This window comes from Vigna angularis, chromosome 2 (genome assembly GCF_016808095.1).
Source record: "Vigna angularis cultivar LongXiaoDou No.4 chromosome 2, ASM1680809v1, whole genome shotgun sequence".
Taxonomy (NCBI): Eukaryota; Viridiplantae; Streptophyta; class Magnoliopsida; order Fabales; family Fabaceae; genus Vigna; species Vigna angularis.
In genome coordinates, this window is record NC_068971.1 from 30,994,154 (window position 1) to 31,013,043 (window position 18,890).

At 32.9% G+C, this 18,890-nt stretch overlaps 2 protein-coding genes across 2 annotated transcripts; one reads left to right on the plus strand and one right to left on the minus strand.

Moving 5' to 3' along the window:
- Positions 1-964: 964 nt before the first annotated feature.
- On the plus strand, positions 965-1,501 carry LOC108327490 (zinc finger protein KNUCKLES). The gene has a single exon (XM_017561186.1). It carries the CDS (start codon positions 965-967, stop codon positions 1,499-1,501), a length of 537 nt encoding a protein of 178 aa, XP_017416675.1.
- A 9,727-nt stretch (positions 1,502-11,228) lies between these two features.
- On the minus strand, positions 11,229-18,565 carry LOC108329189 (uncharacterized). The gene is made up of 6 exons (XM_052872890.1): positions 18,282-18,565; positions 15,792-17,566; positions 15,418-15,669; positions 14,757-14,837; positions 12,214-12,828; positions 11,229-11,460 (listed from the first exon to the last, which is right to left on the minus strand). Exons 2-6 carry the CDS (start codon positions 17,067-17,069, stop codon positions 11,407-11,409), a joined length of 2,280 nt encoding a protein of 759 aa, XP_052728850.1. The 5' UTR covers positions 17,070-17,566; positions 18,282-18,565; the 3' UTR covers positions 11,229-11,406.
- Positions 18,566-18,890: the final 325 nt, after the last annotated feature.

Genomic DNA, 18,890 nt, shown 5'->3' on the forward strand with positions numbered 1-18,890 from the left:
TGCGGGATGTGTGTATGTGTGTGCGATGTCAGAATCAGACGCAAACACTCTCATCCTAACTGCACTCTCATTCCTCACACCTCCACACACACACACACAGAACCAGGCTGCTGCTACTGTAGTGTCTAGTACTACCAGTAAGTGCTCCCACTTCTTGTCCTTTTCTGCATATCACTCACGTCACGTCCTTTGATTCCTCTTACCATTTTATCTTCTTCCCACACTGCCCTCCTTTTCAATATTATATCTCTTTTGTCCCCATCTTTCACACACCAAAAATACCAAAAAACAAACCAACCCTTAACTTTTCACCCTCCCCGTTTATCTACATTAAGTCCTTAAGTTCCCACACATTCTCCTCTCTCTCTCTCTCTCTCTCTCTCTCTGCTAACACCCCATTACTTTATAATAAAACCATCTCTCTTCACCTTTATCTTCTGCCGTATATACTTTGCAATCCCTTTTTTTTGTTTTCTCCATTCCCCGTAACGTTGCAACTAACATTACCCTGTTAGAAAAGCCATCTTTCGCGGCCATTTTTTGCATCTCAAAACCTCATCACTATCGCCCAAGTATATATATATATCTTTGCTTCAACTATTGAACACTCATTTACTACGTGTATTTAGTAGAGGTAAAACCTGTTATCATAAACTTAATCATCATTTCCCCACCATGTTTTATTTTTAAAAAAAAAAAAAACTTATTTATAAGGTGGGTCATGGGGAAACATTGTCGGAAGGATATAATCCATAGAGGGTAGGCAAATCGGTCATTTGATATACAAACCAATCATATTCGCCCAACCCTGAGAAAAGAAGGTTGCTTCACATACAAACCAAAACTTACAACAAGAATAAACCCTTAACCCTTCCACCCTCTCCCTCCTCTTCACATTATATAAACCATTCATACTATTCTCTGTTCACATTGTTCACTCTCACTACCACAGATAAACATTGCAATGGCAGACCCAACAGCCATGTATGAGTTCCTGAAGCAGCCCACAAACGGTGGTGTAAAGAGACCACTACCACCACCTTCCACCACCGTCAACACTACCACAACCACCACCACCACCGCTGCAGCCACCACACGCACCTTCCAATGCCATTTCTGCCACCGCAAGTTCTACACCTCGCAAGCCCTCGGCGGCCACCAAAACGCACACAAGCTGGAGCGAGCAGCCGCGAGGAGACAAACCAACGGGCTTCTCCCGCCGCCCCCCCTGCCGCTGGAGCCTGCCCTCAAGCAAACCGAGCCCAGACCCAGGCCCATGTTGGAGCCACTGGAGCCCTCCACCGGGCTCTTCTTCCACCATCCCTACTGGCTGGATGTGGAGCCCCTGCAGTTCCAAAGCACTCACCCTTACGTGACCGCCGCTACCCTCCCCGTTCCGTTCCACGCCGCGTCTTCCACCGTACCCCAACAACAACAAGTCCTTTCCCACAATGTCGACGCTTCCGACCACGTGAACCTCGACCTCACTCTCCGCTTGTGAACACGCTCATTCGTTGAGCTCCACGTTAACGTCGTTACTTAGTTTTCTTAAAAAGGTTACAAAAGTTTTCATTTCTTCATTACTATGTGTTACGGAAGCGGAAGGGTGTCTTTCTCTTCCCCTTTCTTTTCTTTCTTTTTGTTAGGGCTGATGAGAACGGAATTCGTCATGTGGTTTGTTTTAGTAATTATCAAGTGCTAGCTAGGTTCAGTCCAATATCCCGACCTACTAATGTTTTAGTATAATTGAGATCCCTTATTTATATCAATTTTCTCATGCTTTCTTAACTCTTAGGTTAGTTTCATTTTTTTCCCATTATCTTCTTTTCCGTGGTTTCTTATTTTCTCTATATTTGAAATTAGATAAGTTTTTTTATTAGGTTAATATGAGGAAGAAAAAAAAGTTAAAAGCAAGTTTGCATTGTTTTTAGTTGTTTTTTGGCGAATGGGTAGATGAAGAAGCATGATTGATTTTGAAAGGGATTTGGAGTGATTTAGGTCAAATAATGAGTGTGTCCTCGTTTGTTGTGTGGTGTAGTAGTTATCTTTTCTCGTAATTTCCCTTTTGGAAAAAAAATGGTAAGAGGAGAGAGCTGGGTTTTGTTGATAAGCTGAAAGGGGGAAGAGATGGGTGAGAAATTGAAGGGGAGTTGTTTGAGATCGAGTAAAGTGGATTCCTACTCAAAAAGAGAGTTTGATGAGACCTTGGTGTTTTCTTTCTGCAATTATTATTCATAAAGCCTTGCGAGGGACCTTGTCAATGTAGTTCCTTCTCTAGCCAAATTATTATCAAGCTATCTATCTATCTATACCTACCACACCACCATTTTCTCAAACCATTTCTAAACGACACACTCTATCTTTTCAATTCTCTTAACCTATTCCAATTTTTTCTTACATTCTTCTTCAAGACAAATTAAACCATCAATCACATGCTTATTACAATACTAAAATACTTTCTACACGTCTCAACAATAATCAAACGTTAATGTCATATACTGTTTCAGAAACATAGAAGAATAATGTATTTTACTAATGGACAAGATTTATTCTGTGTGATACAGAAGTTTGATTGATTGTCTTCCATAACCCTGACAAGCTTTATGAGTATGCTAACTTAATGTAGCATCAATTTCTTGTCTCTTCTTTCTATTCTTTTTTAGTTTACTTACTGTCTTTTTATGCCTTTATTATTACTATTCAAGACTAAGTATATAAATATAATTATATTTTGTTTGAAAAATGATAGTTAATCTAAAAAGAAGATAAAGTAAGAGATAGGTATTTTTTTTCTAATAGACAATGTAACAGTATACCATCTTAGTTTACATTTAATAATATCATACAAATTCATTCAAAAGATAAACATATAACATTAAGTTAATCTCATATTAAATGAAAATGCATAAATATTTATTCTAAAATACAGGGAATATTTATTAGTTACGTCTGTCAAAAAAACATGTTCGACAAAAGACAAGTCACATAATATTTTGCTAAAAAAGTTAAAGTTATTTTTCTTCAACAATCCCTTAAATTAATACTCAATTATGAAAGTATTGTTTACTTTAACATTACAATTTAGAATCCAAAGATTAGAATGTTGAAGAAAAGGTAATTTCTTGAGGCGAAAGAAAAACACTACAAAAAAAAAGCGGAAATGTTCAACGACCTCAAATAATTTTACAACTATTTTCTTTAGAGCATGTGTAAGACATTTCAAGAAGAAGAAGAAAAAGGAGAGATCATGCATGTTGTATATATAAGACTAAAACATTACAAAACATTTAAGCCAACTATAGCTTCAAAGTATCATAGCGGCTGCAGTGGAATGATTAAAAGGGTTTTTAATATGAACGTGTGCCTTTTAATTTCTACTCAATTAAACTTACCAAGCAAATAAAAAAAATAAAAAAGTAAGGTTGAGAGAAATTCGCACAGATGATTTTATCTTAGTTTGGATCTTACCAATCCTACATCCAGTTGCTTATCTTAAATCAAGATAAACAATTCACTACTCACAAAACAATTACAAATTACAATCATAAAGAAACAATTTGTAAAAGTTTAGAAACCACCTCTCTTGTTACCCCAAGAGATGAAAGTCATTTCCCCTATAACCCACAAGGTATGAACACCTCCTCTGAATCTTCACACAAAGGATGAACATCTCTTCTGAATGCTTCACAAAGGATGATAGGCTTTTAACTTAGCAACAACAACAACACTCAATCACACTCCCTATGAAAGTTCTCGCTTTGTGCCAACACACCAAGTTTTCAAAGTCACAACACAAGGGTTCAACAAACCCTAGAACACTTATCACCGCACACTGCAGATAAGATTTTTCAAAATGCACTTATTTCATATTTTGTATTTCGTATTTTAGAATGAGAGACCCATCTAATTTATAGAGATATCACTCAAGGATACCTCCAAAAATATCAATTATCCAATTATGGTAATTAATTATGCATTTAATGAATGCACAACATTAAAAAAAACTTGCAACATAGAATCAAATCTAAACAACATCTTATACATAAATCTACTAAATTATAGAAGTTTTAATATAAAAACAAGTCTTCATGAAGATCTTCCTGCAATAAGAGCATTTGATACTTGAGACATCATCAAAATTTCTGCTCTTTAGCTTTATGCTAACACAAAGAAGATCATCATTTGTGTTCAATAAGCAAACTAGAGGAGAATATCAAATCCTCCATACATAAATAAAAGATCAACCTTTCTAATAAGCAACCTTGTGATTCTTGATCACTAATTTCTACAATTATCTTATTTTAGTGAGTTGTAATTGTTAGACAAAGAATATTTAGTTATTAGTCAAGAGTGGTTCTTGTTCAAAGAATTCGTTTAAGAATAAAAGTGATTTTTTGAAATAATTCTTATCAAATTAGTAGGGATTATAGTGGAAGGGCCCAACCAACTTTAAAACATTTGGAAAAAAAACTAAAATCACTAAAATATTCATATTTATAAGAAATTTAAAACCTAATAATACATATTTTAGTTTTTCATGTGGACATATGTAAACAATGATGATGCAAAGTAACACTCACACCACACTAGTTGACATCAAAATTAAATAACAAATACGTAATTGAAAAATTACAAATATTTTATAACCAATAAAATATGTTTTTTTTTTATAAGAAATCAATTAAAAATATTCTTAAAACTTTCTTAATCTCATGTTTGACTAGGAGAATCTATGGTAACAAACGTGTTACTAAACAAGTGAGGATTAGCTGTCTTCAAATAACGTTAATAGAGAAAAATAACATTTTCGAAAACCATTAAAATAAAATAACCATTTGATAACTCATTATATTAATATTTTAATTATTTTTAAATCAAATTAATAAAACATTGATAACTTAATTTAAAAAATTAAAAAAATAATTAAAATATTTAAGTTATTTTATTTTTAATGAATTGCCAAATTATGATATCTTACATTGTCTGCGGAAGTTACTAAGGAATACCACCTTGCTGAGGTCTGGATAGCAACAATAACACTTAAATTGAATTTTAGTTTCTATCATTTTATAAATACGTTTTGATTTGTAACAAAAAAATATTATATATTTATTCTTTTAATTTTTCAAAATTAAATTCTCTTCTAACTGAAAATATTTATGTATGAGTAACCATTAGTTACTCATTATCCTAAAATTTAATAGAAATCCTTTCAGAAAAATGTAATAGCAGGGTTTAATAATAGACTTTAATGTTAATTATCAAGCTAGGTACATTAATATTTTTTTAAATTAGTTGATCCATTAATGTTGAACTAAATCTGTTTAATTTTGAAATGAAAAGATAAAAATATACTTACCAATAAATTTTATAAAGATCAAAATTGCAAACATAATTAGCTAGAAAACTAAAAATAGCGTCTGTTTGAGTCTGTTTGAGTTTGCTAAACTAGATTGTGGAAAAGTTAGTAAAGTACTGAAACAAAATATTAATCAATAAATTTTGTTCAATTTTCAAATGAACGTGAAAGTGCAAATTGTCAAAGTACAAACAATACTAAGTTTAGTAATCAAATAATATTTGTATTCTTTATCTTAATGGGATATGAAGAGGAAGTGTCAATAATAAACAGATGTGCTGTAATATGTTGATTATAGTTGAACATTTCAATAAAATAATTCACTTGAAATTAAATCAATCAACAAGTATTTATTACATGTGAGGACTTTATCTTTGTTTAAAAAGCCATACACACAAATTCTATTCAAAGATCTTTGTATCAATAATTTGTTTGCCAATTCATTCATTTTGTAGCTAGTTTCGTTTGTTTCAATAAATGAATGGTTGAAAAAGGAGATATATTAATGTTTGTTTCGGCGGATACTAATTTTGACACCCAAAAATTTTTTACACCTCAATACTATCATTCACTTTCTCTTCTATATTTTACAGATACAATTTTTTTTATCATTATTTTACCTCTGCAGGGGATTGTCAATTTTTTTTATTTTTTTTTGTCAAACAGTCTTTTTGATATCGTTACTACCATTAGATAATCGATTATACTTTAAAAAAAACCCATATAATCTATTATATGTAAATGTATAATCAATTTTTCAACCTAACGTATTTATATTATTATGTTTTACTCTAACGTATAGAGAAGCATGTTTATATTATATAATATATCAATTGAGTTATATAGTATTTTGGGTGTTGAGACGAGAACTTTTGTCAAACATTTCTTTATACTTTTCTCTAAATTTGTTTGGCTTATCCCAAATGTTTTTAGTCCAACTTTTCCGTAGTTTTCGTGTCCAATCTATACACAGTGTAGATGGGTATGTATCAAAGCACTAGGACGCTCAAGTCAATAATCGATGATCACAATAAGATTTTGAATTCAAAATAAATGCAATCACTTACCTTTTTATCTTTGACCCATATTTATAGGTTTTAAGATGAACTTATCATTAAGGAACTTCTAGTCATGATTCATTGCCTAATAAATAACATTTATCGATAATCTTTATTGAATGATGCTTAATGATATTTACATTTGGATCAGCCGACCCCTGTCCGTGATGTTTTCTGATCGACCCTTTGCCACGACTGTACGGTCATACGATACATATAACATAATAAAATAATAATAATATATAGATAAAATAAAATAAGAAAATATTAAAAAGTAATAAAATAATTAATAACAACATGAAAACTATAATTTAATAACTTATAATAATAAAGATAATTTTATCACGTTATAAATATATTATTTTTTAATTCTTTTAAATGGACTTTGTTTATTAAATCTTCAAAAGTTTTTTCATCGTTTCTCTTCATTTTTCATTCTCTTCTCATTAATCTAAACTTTGATAAAAGATAAAAGAAAATAAAATTCATTCTAGAGAAAAAAAGTATTATATGAAAAAAGTATTATTTGAAATCTTATGTTACATATTTATTAATGATTAGGTTTAATATCACTTTTTTTTTCTTATTTTCATTGATTTTGTTATACGTGAGACTATTTTTTTAGTATTCAATGTAGTCCTAATTTTCATAATTTGTGTTCAATTTTTGTCTTTTTTTCATAATATTGTCTAAATATTTAATGACATATTATCACTATATGTCACATGTCAATTTGTGATTTCTTTTAATTTTTTTAATTCTTTTTAAAAATTAATAATTATTTTAGATTTTTTTCTTAATTTAGAAGAAGTTATTCAAATATTAAGTGAATATTATGCCACGTAGCAATATCAGTGTTATGTGTCAGTGAATATTGTGTCACATAGCAATATTAGTATTATGTGTCAAGTGTTATTATCATGTGTAAGTGTCTTATATTCAATTCAGTCTTAATTTTCATTAATTTTGTTCAATTTATTACCAATTTTTATTAATTTTGTTTAATTTTGTCATAATTTTGTCCCTCTTTAAATTGAGATTGAATTTATTTTTTATTAAAATTCACATTTTTATTAAATATTTTTTCATTATTTTTAAACCAACTCTAACTATATTATTAGAATATATTATTAAATTTATGTTTTATTTCTTTTACATAAAAAAATTAAGATTAGAGTTAGTGTCAGAACCATTAAAAACGCACCCAAAAACCCCTCTGAACGGACGCCAGGTGTCAAGCAACAAAGATTTGGAAATCAGATAGTGGAAGGCAGGTGTCAGCAGATGAGCGGACGCTCGTTTTGACGTGGGAAGCAAAACTGACTTTTTCTGAAAATTCCCGTCACTCTCTTCTGCATGCACCCTTCTTCTCCAAACTCTGAGTTTCTCATTTTCTCCTCCTTCTCATTAAAAGTTCTCCCTTCTCTCTAAGAAATCTTACCCTTTCTTTTCTCCGATCACCATTCAGACACCGTAGGAGCGTTTCCGGCGTCCTAAAGCTTCATTCTGAACCGAACAATTTCGAGTTATGAACTGGTAAGTTTCCTTGTCTTTAGCCGTTCGTTCTCTGGTTCATGCAAATCAAGTTCTGGTTGCATGCTGCCATCTTGTCTGAACCATTTTTGGTTTTCTGTGGTTTGATTTAGTTCGAAGAGTTGTTGAGCGTTGAGAGTAGAAATATTTGTAGACAAACGAACCATACTTCAGCCTCTAGGACGATCGTTCACGCTCAGAGGTAAGGGAAGCTTATTTAATTTAATTTGTATGTTGTTGTAATGTATGAACGTTCGTTAGTTGACTGAATGAATTGGATGCATGATGGTTGATATGATTGTAGTACATGAACGTTCGTTTATTTAATGAGTGGAAATGAAATATGACTGAGTTATGTTATGATGTATGAAATATATGAAATCTCTATGTTTGGATGGTATGAAATATGAAAGTGATTATGATATGAATGTATAAAGTTGTGAAACTATATGTTAATAAATGAGTTGGAATATAAATGATCCGGATATGAATTTCCCTAAGAAAGTGTACGTTTGTTACTGAACGGTCCTTGACCGTTCGGTTTTCTAGTGAATTCGGTTAGTGGTGGACTCTTTCATTTGGGAAGAATCCTATTTGAGGATGAGCATAGTTATTTCGAAATATTGTACTTGAGCGTTCGGCCAAGTATAGTTCTGTCTTGATATCCTGTTATAAACTTAAGTATGTATATATATATATATATATATATATATATATATATATATATATATATATATGAAATTGTATATTTTAGTTATTCTTAAATACTACTCCAATAGTATCTCAGTATATTTATCAAGCCTCTTTTCTATAAGTTTAGTAGCACCGGGACTTATACTAAGTGTTCGTCCCAAGCAAGTGTTTGGTCTTATACCAGACACTCGTCCTATCTCCTTAAGTTAAACTTTCTAATACGAGCGTTCGTTCAAGCTCTCTAGGGCTCGTACACTATAGTGTTCAGTCTTTGACTGGCATTTGGATTTCTAAATACTAAATTCAATTAAACTAAATATTCACAAGTGTTCGGTTTCTTCATGTGAATCATTCTAAGTATTATTTTTGAATGCCTAGAAATATCCTTATTCATTGGTTTCATTCTGGAGTCTTCGTTCTTGGTATGGTCTTTTTGATGTTCAATTGAAATTCTCAAGAGTCAGTTCATCTAATTGGTTGAATGTTGTATTTGACGTTCGTTCCATTAGTTTCTGGTGAGTTATGATTGTACTCGTTACCTCTCTCAACCCGATATCAACCCCTTGGCTTTAAATCCATTCTTAACTTTGAGATCTCTTGGTCTCGCTCTACGTGTTCGATCTAGTTCTGAGTTCGGGTAGGACGTTCGTTATCTGTAATTCTCATGAATCTATGTACGAGTTGGCTAAATGAGATGTTTATTAATGAAAGATGAAGAAAATGTGATATGGAAATGTTGTGGATTATGGACGAGCGTTCCGGGGAGGAACGACTCATGTATGAATTTGGAATTTGTAAAGTATGACTGTGGGCATGCTAAGCTGGCTGTTCATCCTGATGTTCCGTGAGTACTCGTCTTCACGTAGAGGAGGGTAGGTCATGTGTGGGAACGACAGGAGGTCCTAGTCCTTAGGGTTACTTTGGACAGATAGGACTAACCTCGGGTGGCAGCTGTTGAGGGCATCCTAGTTACTACATCACCCGGGTGCACGAACGCCTGTAGCTACACAGATTTCATACAGTCCAGACAGTCAGTCTAGTAATAGGCTTTGTATGATATGTATGTTGAAATTTACCTTGTATGTTGAATTGTTTAAAATGTATGTTGAATTGTTTAAAATGTATGTTTATGCATGAATTAAATTACATAAGCTTACCCTGTGTTTCCTGTCGTGTCTTATTTTGTACGTTCGTCTTGTCGTTTGCAATGATCATCCGTGTGGATGTGAGCAGAAGGGGACGCGTTGTTGGAAGATATGCTGGAAGAAGAAAATTTGGTAGAAGTTGAAGTTAAGACCGAACAGTAGAACGTTCGGTCAGTAGTTTAGTTTTTGTAGTGAGGTGGTCGTTCGATCACCTTCCCCTTTTGTTATGTTTGACCGATCGGTATATTATTTTGTAAACCGTTCGGATAGTTTGTACCGCTGTACAGTTTAACTTTGTAACTCTTTCTGTAAGGCCGTTCGGCCAGAACCGTACGCTCTTCTTAGTATAAGACTGAACTGAAATATTATTGAATGTAATTATTCTATTATATAGTTTATTGCTGTATTTTTGGGATGTTACATTTAGTTTAAAAATAATGAAAAAATCATCTTCTAATTTTAAAAATAATAATGAATTTTCATTTAAATTTTAAAAATAAATTAGAATTTTCATTCTAAGTATTGAATTAAATTAGAGTTTTTCTTCTAATTTTAAAAATATTAAAGGATTTATTTTATAATTTTAAAAGAAATGGCAAAGTTTTTTTTTCTAATTTTACAAATAATGAAAAAAATTTCTTCTAATTTTAAAAATAATGAAAGAATTTTGCTTTTGATTTTAATAATAATGAAAGATGAAGAATTCTTTATCTAATTTAAAAAATAACGAAGAGTTTTCCTCTCAAATTTAAAATATGAATGGAATAAAATGAACAAAATTTGAGATTGAATTAAAAAAATAATAAAAATTAAGAATGGAATACACATATACTAACCGTAACACCAAGATTGTTCCATGATACAATATTGACTTTGACTTAAAATGTGAATAAAAAAAAGTCGAAAAAATTTAAAATAACCACTAACTAACACATGACACAGTTTACCTGTCATTAATAATTTAAACGATATTATAGAAAAATAAATTAAACATAAATTACGAAATTTGATACCTTAAATCTCACATTAAACAAAATTAACGACGAAAATAAGGAAAAAAAATTATATGAAGCCTAATTATTGTAGGAAAACCACATAACTCGTGTATATCAAACTACTACACTTTTAAAATCCATTCTATTATTAAATAATCAACAAGTATAACTTTTATCTCCTGCAGTGCACTGATATTTTAAAGAAACCAAATCATTTAGAATCAGCGACCAAAAAATCAATAATAACTAGAAAACACGTAGGTATAACAAAAGAAAAATTCGCTAATCTCACTAATTTTTTCAAGAGTCCAAGTTTGATTGTAACCATTTACCACACGCAGTTCTTAGAAAGCTGCTCTGGGTCTGTAATATAATTCAAAGGGTAATCAAGTTCCACAATGCACATCATCAACTTTTAATGATAATTGTATAATTAGGTCAGGAATTGAAAATAGTTAACCCATTAAATTATTGAAATTGTTTTAGTATTTACATGAGGAAAAGGGTTAGTGCTATTTTTCCAGAAGACATGACTCGAGTGGAGAGAAACTTGTGATTATGTACAAGAGGGTCAGCGAAAGCAGCATGCTTTTTTCTTTTTCTTTTTGAGGTAAACTAGTATTTCAGTTGATGTCAAAGTACCTTGGATCTTCAGGGAAATGGTATTCCACATTCAACTGCCAAACAAACCACAACAGGACTTGTCACATACTACGCAGAGCAAGAAATGCAAACATAGATTCCAAATTGCACAACACACAAACCAAGACATCAATCATATTCTTCCTGCAACAGAATTCTTTTCAACCTTATAGATAAAAGGGAAATGATTAGACATTTTTAATGAATTTAACATCCCAGCATGGGTTTCAATCAACATCATGGGATAAGGATTCAAATTTATATGCCTCCTAGAAAACATGACCACTCACATTAACGAGCCAGATTGGTCATCATTGATGAGCACAAGAATTAATTTCTGGCTTAAATGTAACACTACACTGCTTTCTGTTCTGGGGGCACGTTTTGGACAAATAACTTGATTTAACATCTCTTCTTCAGTAAGAGCTTATGTCACATGCGCTTAATCCCATAAGCCTTTTTTGATATGTTAAGCTTACAAAAGTGAGTTTGCACCCTTTTAGCTCTTTTGAACTTATTCATAAGCCACTTTGAAAAGTTTAACCAAACTCTTTCTTGAAGCAATTTCCATGTGTCAAGTTTTGAGCAACAAACATAACACCCAAGAAGTACAAGGATGCAAAGAATCGCTCTAAACGTAAAGATAACAAAGAACAAAACACAAGAATAGTAACAATAAAAATGAACCAGAAAAAAAAAAGTTGAAAAAGTTTTCCACACAAGCAATCTGAAGCCATATTGCTTTTCCACACAATCAAGTAACAGAACCACAAGACATATGCACATACCTTGCCCTCATCAGCATCTGAATGACGTTGAGGGAACACAACCCTCAAATCATTACATAAGTAGAATCTTCGTTCCCCTTCCATGTTTAAACCAGATTTTTCTTTAAGAGAAGCATGTTTGCTTTTTTGAGCAGATCTATTGGTCTTCTTAGGAAAAGGGCAAATAAAGCGTAGGTGGAGTGCATAGCGAAGTGGACCACCACTACTAGAATTGTCCTTCACCTTTGAACAGGAATTTGGTGATTTCCTTGATCCCTCACATGTTTTATCCCAACAATCCTTTCTTTCATTCCTCTCGCATTTATCAGAAATATATTCATAGTCAGGCTTTGCTGCAGAAGGGACTCCAACCAGTTTTGTGTTTGAAGACTCCTCTTTGTTCATTAAACTCAACAAGCTACAACCCTTTCCATTTCCCTGATTAGTAGATTTCGTCTTATTTACAACATTAACTGCATCTCCATGCATCACTTCTCCTTCACATGCAATGTCATCATTCTTTTGCATTGGTGCAATCCCCTTATCAATCCAACTTCCAAAACCAGGTGATCTCTGTTTCAACTGAGGGGAAATGGACCCGGAAGATTCAAGGGTCACTTTCTGGCGCAAGAATGTCTACACCATATATAACAAGAAATCAGAAACTGATAAGTAAATAACACATAGGTTTGAAATATAACTCAAAGACCACTCATAAATTTGGAATCATAAATCAAATGTATGTTTTATCAGAGGAGATACATGAACCTGATTAAACGTGAGTACCATCATGGAATATGAAAAATTATCAAGAATTCAATTTTACAATGACAAAAACGTTGACAAGTGAAAACAATATCAACATTCTGTAAAAGCAGGAATTGTAAAAACATTTTCTCAAACAAAAGTCCTCTGAGCTGTATTTGAATATCTTATAGTGAGTAAAATAAAATAGAATCAGAGTGGAAAAATTTACGGACAAAATTTACACTTTATATAACAGTTATAATTAGTGTTATTCTCCAATCAAATTTGGAGTTTCACTTTAGTAATTACCATTATATTAAATGAATAGTATCTAAGTTTGTCCTAAACTTACCCAGCCATTATTTGCATGATGGAATGAATAAAAAGGGTTCCATCTCATACCTCCAAATTGAAGGTGAAGAAGGGCATTGAATGGAAAATAAAGGATGAGGATGAAAAGTAACATTTTTCATAATTACTTGAGGGTTTGTATGAATTTGCACAGAGGGCCAGAGGAAATGAAGAGAAAGACAGAAGCAGGGTGGTTGGACGGTTAAAGGTGAGAGAAAAGTGAGAAAATCGAGAGAGGGACCAACATAATCAGAATCCGTGCAAGATTGTGAAGAAAAGCATAGAAAGTGAGAACAACCATAACATAATCAATTAATTGATTATGATGTACTCTTTTAACTATAATTCACATTAAAACAACCGCTTAATCAATTATGGGGTCATTTAATTCATGATAGAGTTTATTTTTGTTTTTATTCAAATATATTTTTAATACAATGAATGAATAAAATAACACTAACAATGATAAATGAATAATAAAAATCAAATAAATAATATAATAATAAAAATATTTTCTCTTCAGCCCAAAACTTTCATTTCCACTCTACTTCTCACCTATTTCTCTTCCTTTCTCTTCTCCATTCTTCCCTTTCCACCAAACAAAGCATAAGAGAAACTTTAAGCATTCAAATTGGTTCCAGAAAGGATTAAACTAATGGATTTATCATCATTGGGGGACCAATTGGATGTTACCAACAAATGGAGGATCAATGTAATGTAATGTTTGGAGAAAAAAAATGGGCATTTTCTCTTTAAAAGAAATCTAAAGTGGTTTTATATTGATTTAGTTTAATAAATACTTGCCATAAGTATGTACTTAAACAAGAAGCATTCTATGAACTACAGATAGGTATCCATAGCCCCAGCTAATGTGGAGAAGTTAAGTATTAATAACCCCTAGCCTCCCATTTCAAATCATCCTCATTTACACTATAATTAATAGATTTCTACATTTGAGCATCTCAAACAACTACACATAATAACCAAATGCACCCAAAAGAAGAGCATCCAGATGTATCAGGACATGCTGAGTACCACTAAGTTTCAACTTACAAGCTAACCCCCACAGATCTATCAAGACCCAGTAGAAAAACCACAGAAAAAAGACAATTGGATGTTAGAGTATTTTCTCTCCTCTGTTCCAGCACTTCATTTGAGTATTTCAACGATGATAATACTGTCTAATGCGCCTGATGGTTGATTTACAAATAAATCTTATAATCAGGTTCTAATTTTCTTTTTCTTTTGAATTAAGGCAGGTCACCTTCTTGAGGAAGCCACCCTGCCCAGAAATATTTAAGTGGGCAGTTTCTTGGGTTACCATCTCTACACATCTCTCATACAGTGACAACACTGATCTCAACAAAGTTTAAAGCTAAAATTAGCCATGTCAACAATTATGCCATTGGGGAGCAAAATGTCCAAATCAATTGAGTAATAGATTCAACCAGACTGATAAATCTTACTTTGGTACCAACTGGCATGTCACTCAAATCATAGTTGCAAAAGAAAGTATGAAGGGGGGTCTTTTCTGGATTGCTTAGCACCTGCACAGAGCAATCAAATGTAAGGCATTTGTTGTGCACAAAAAGATGCAAATCTGCACAAATATCATGAAAGTAGAAACTCAAAAATGGAATATGTAAGCAATATTGAAAAATGAGAAGAGAAGAACGAGAATAATTGAAGCACAGCTTATATATTTGTTTGTTTGTAGGAATTTGAGAAGGACTAAAGCAGGCAAAGCACCGAAGTCCATTCCAATTACATCAATCGTTTATCTTTCCTTCCACCTAAAACATTCTCACTCACATGGCACAAATGAAGAAATGCATATAATATATATATATATATATATATATATATATATATATATATAATGAAAGAAATCAGTACCTTCTCAATAATTGAGAAGATAAAACATCCATTGACTGTGTATCCCAAGCCCCTCTATTGATAGTTCCATACACAACTTTTTATTAACAGTGCATCTGTTTTCTCCCTTAATGTTAAGGGTACCACAATATTCCCTGCTTGTATAAATTGAAGCCTCTAATAGGTTCATCAGGAAAAGGCACTCAGATACAGGGGTTAAAAACTTATAAAGTGAAACAAGTATATCAATACCAGTTGAATCCGTCCCTTCACTGGTATACGCAATCGGCTTTTTACAAGTTGTGAATCATCATTTCTGAGCCCTGGTTTCAGAAATTGGCCTCCAAACTTGCTTGAAGAGGAATTTCCTGCAAGATCTATTGATGCATAATATAGCAAATAGCAATCTCCATCCACGCTAGTAACAGAAAATGGAAGCTTCTGTGATTTAGGAGAAAAGCTTCCACCAGTAATGCTTAGCACAGCAAGAAAACCATCAATTTTCTACATGAAATAAACACAAAAGCAAACAACCACAGGTCAGTTGTCTAAAACTTTACACTGCACTGAAGTTTAGAATCATGAACAAGATCAATTACAGTTTTGTAATTAGCATAGATCCAGACCTTACTACAGTTTCCAGATAAGAATCGTCCAGATAAAAGAGACTCCTCAAATGAACCAACTAAAGACCTCCTGACCGAAAGCCCACTCAAACTTCTAGTAAATCTCATGGAGTGAGAGGTGGGACCTGATTCTCGAGATAGTGACCAACTCATGTCCCCAATATCGTCCAGAGAAGATGGACAGAAATCTTTGCATAAGAATTCAACATCATCAAAAGATTTACATGCAACTCCGGAACCATCATCCTTATGATTTAACATAAGGCATGAGTTAGAATTGTCAAGTGATTTTTCTATGCTCCGTGCAGTTATATTGCAATTCTTTATCTCTTCCACAACTTTCCTACATCCACCAATAGCTTTTATCCTTTCAGAAAATTTAGGACCAAGTGGTGACATAGAAAGAGGAGAGCTCACGCTTTTAGGAGACACAGATAATATGCCACTTTGAGGCCTAATCTGACTTGATTCACTAAAGTGATCAATTCCGGCTGTGGGTGAACTACAATGAGACTGTAGTCCTGTATTTTCCTTCAAAGGATCATCAGATTGGAAAAAAGATTCTGTACTGTGCGGCTCAGTTTTTTGCTCAAAGCAACTTCTCAAGGACCAAGAAGACATTGTAGTGATTTTACTTCCAATATTTGCCTTCTTATTATCTTGTGCCATAGAATTGCTAACATTATCATTCCTTACAAGGGAGTCGACAGCATTATTTCGGCGGCCAATGTCAAGGGGATCACCTTTAAAATGGCTTCGGGAGAGCATACTGCTCAATGGAGATAAAAGTCGCTTCCTGGCCAATGAACTAGCAGAATCAGTGTCATTGGATGGGAAATTAGTAAAAGCAGAAGAATGAAGATTTGCAGCTGGAACATCAGCCAAACCATCTATTGAAGTATTAGTTCTGCCTGATTCAAAACCAACAACCCTTGAAGCAGGAATGTGAACATTGCGTCCAGTTTTTGAAGCAAAAGGAGTACTTCTATCCGTTGAACCAATCTTCAAACTGTGGACATTTGAAGCAACTTCCATGGCTCCTCTATAAAACGTATTATCAGAAACATTTGAAGTTTCTAATGAGTTATTCTTCGGGAAATCGTCAAAAGAAGATCCTCGAGTACATGCAGCCAACCCACCTGTGTTAACAGATACACTGTTCATGCTGCTTATAGCAGAGGGGCTCACATCAGAAAACTGAGGTGAGCTATTTAAAGCTGCCCCCATAAGTGCAACCTTTTCAGCAGATTCATTTCGGGGTAACTGGGGCAAGCCCATCACAGATATTCAATTCAGTAACGTGGATCTTAAGATCTTCTTGAAGAGATGAAAAATTACTTTGAAATTACCAATGTGATCCCTCGGGAAGGTCTCAAATGATCATTTCACTGTTTCCACTACTAACAGACGATCATGGCATGACATTCAACCATCAACTAAGAACTACAGTCCTAGCCTCCATCCTAACCAATTACACTATTCAATCACACATGCTAACCTCCTAGATCCTACAACTACAACTGGAATCGGATAATCCAAATCAATTAATTGAAAACCTATAAGAAATTCCAAGTTCCAACTATGTCATGTATCCATCAGCGGCATCCACATTTGATACATTGCAATCATCATTTCCTTAGCAGGGCATGTGGAGAAAGTCCAGGACATCAGGATATACATCCAAGAACTGCAACATGAACATATCTCTCGACCTCCATACTGGCAGCAGATGAATCCCAAACAATTCATGGTACATAACAATTCAGTTTCTATGCCTGATACAAAATTTTATCAAATACATGAGATCCCTCTGCAAGCAAAGCCACAAGAAACAACAACTAAAAACACATATACATAGCTCGTGATCTTCTCAAGCTCACCACTCCATTGACCACATTACATGTTCATCTTTATTTTTACTTAACAAAAAGTCATATTAAAAAAAAAACTAACTTCATTTGTTAATCCTTGGGAGAAGACTGGACTGAATTTCATCTATCACAATAGGGTGGTAAGGAAACTGAGAGAAAATAAAGTTGAAAATACATCAGATAAAAACAAATAATAAAAGTTTAATAAATCATCCACCTGAGCCTATTTTCAAGCTGAACTAAGAGTAATCAATGCATATAGACAGAAGGTTTCTTCAGGAAATATCAACATGAAAAGAAAAAAGAAAATCTTTTACCAAAAGAAAATAAAAATGCAGACTTGCGATACACACATTCACCGAAAACCCACAAAGCTTTTGTGTTGTCATCTCCCACAAGCAACTTGTTATTTTATTTAAAAAATATATATTATATTTTATTCTTTTTAAGCTGTTCTAGAGAAGAACCTTACAGAACAGAAACCCCCAAAATACAGTTTTTTGATACCCCATAAACCCCAGAAGAACAAATAAAAAATAAATAAACTGAGAAAAATCAAACCCAAGTCCAAAAAGATCAAGATGATCAAGATAGAAAATAAAAGAAACAAAAAACGCACCAATGAAGGCTGATAACAGATGAGTTCAAGAGATAAATCATATCAATAACCTTCTGCAATTCCACCTATAGATCAAATGATAATAAGAATCACCCCACAGAAATAAAAGATTAAGCAGAAGGGTGTCCCAAAAAATGAAAAAGAGATCTTTTCGTAATAGGAATTGCAGAAGGTGAAAACGAAGATGGGAAGGGGGTGTTAGGTGTTGGATTTGGGGTGTGGAGTTGAAGGAAGACCCATGTGTGTGTGTCCACAACAGCCTGAGACTCTGTCTCATCCCATGTTTATGTTTATAAATACCAAAATTCACAAAATTCACAAAGTTTAGCCTCATCCTTTCCACCGCAGCCATAAGCATGTTTTACCTTAACCAAATTTATGTAATTATATCATGAAAAAATATTGTGAAAAAATAACTTTAAGCACATCTTTTCTTCTCACATAAATAAATAAAAAATTTAGTGAAAACAACATTGTACTGAATTGGAATTAGAATAAATAATACAACATGAAAGAGTTTGTGTAAATAGGATCAATTTTTGTAAAGAGAAAAGAAAGGCAATGTTCAATAACTAATCAAATAATTTTACATTTAAAGGAAAAAGAAAT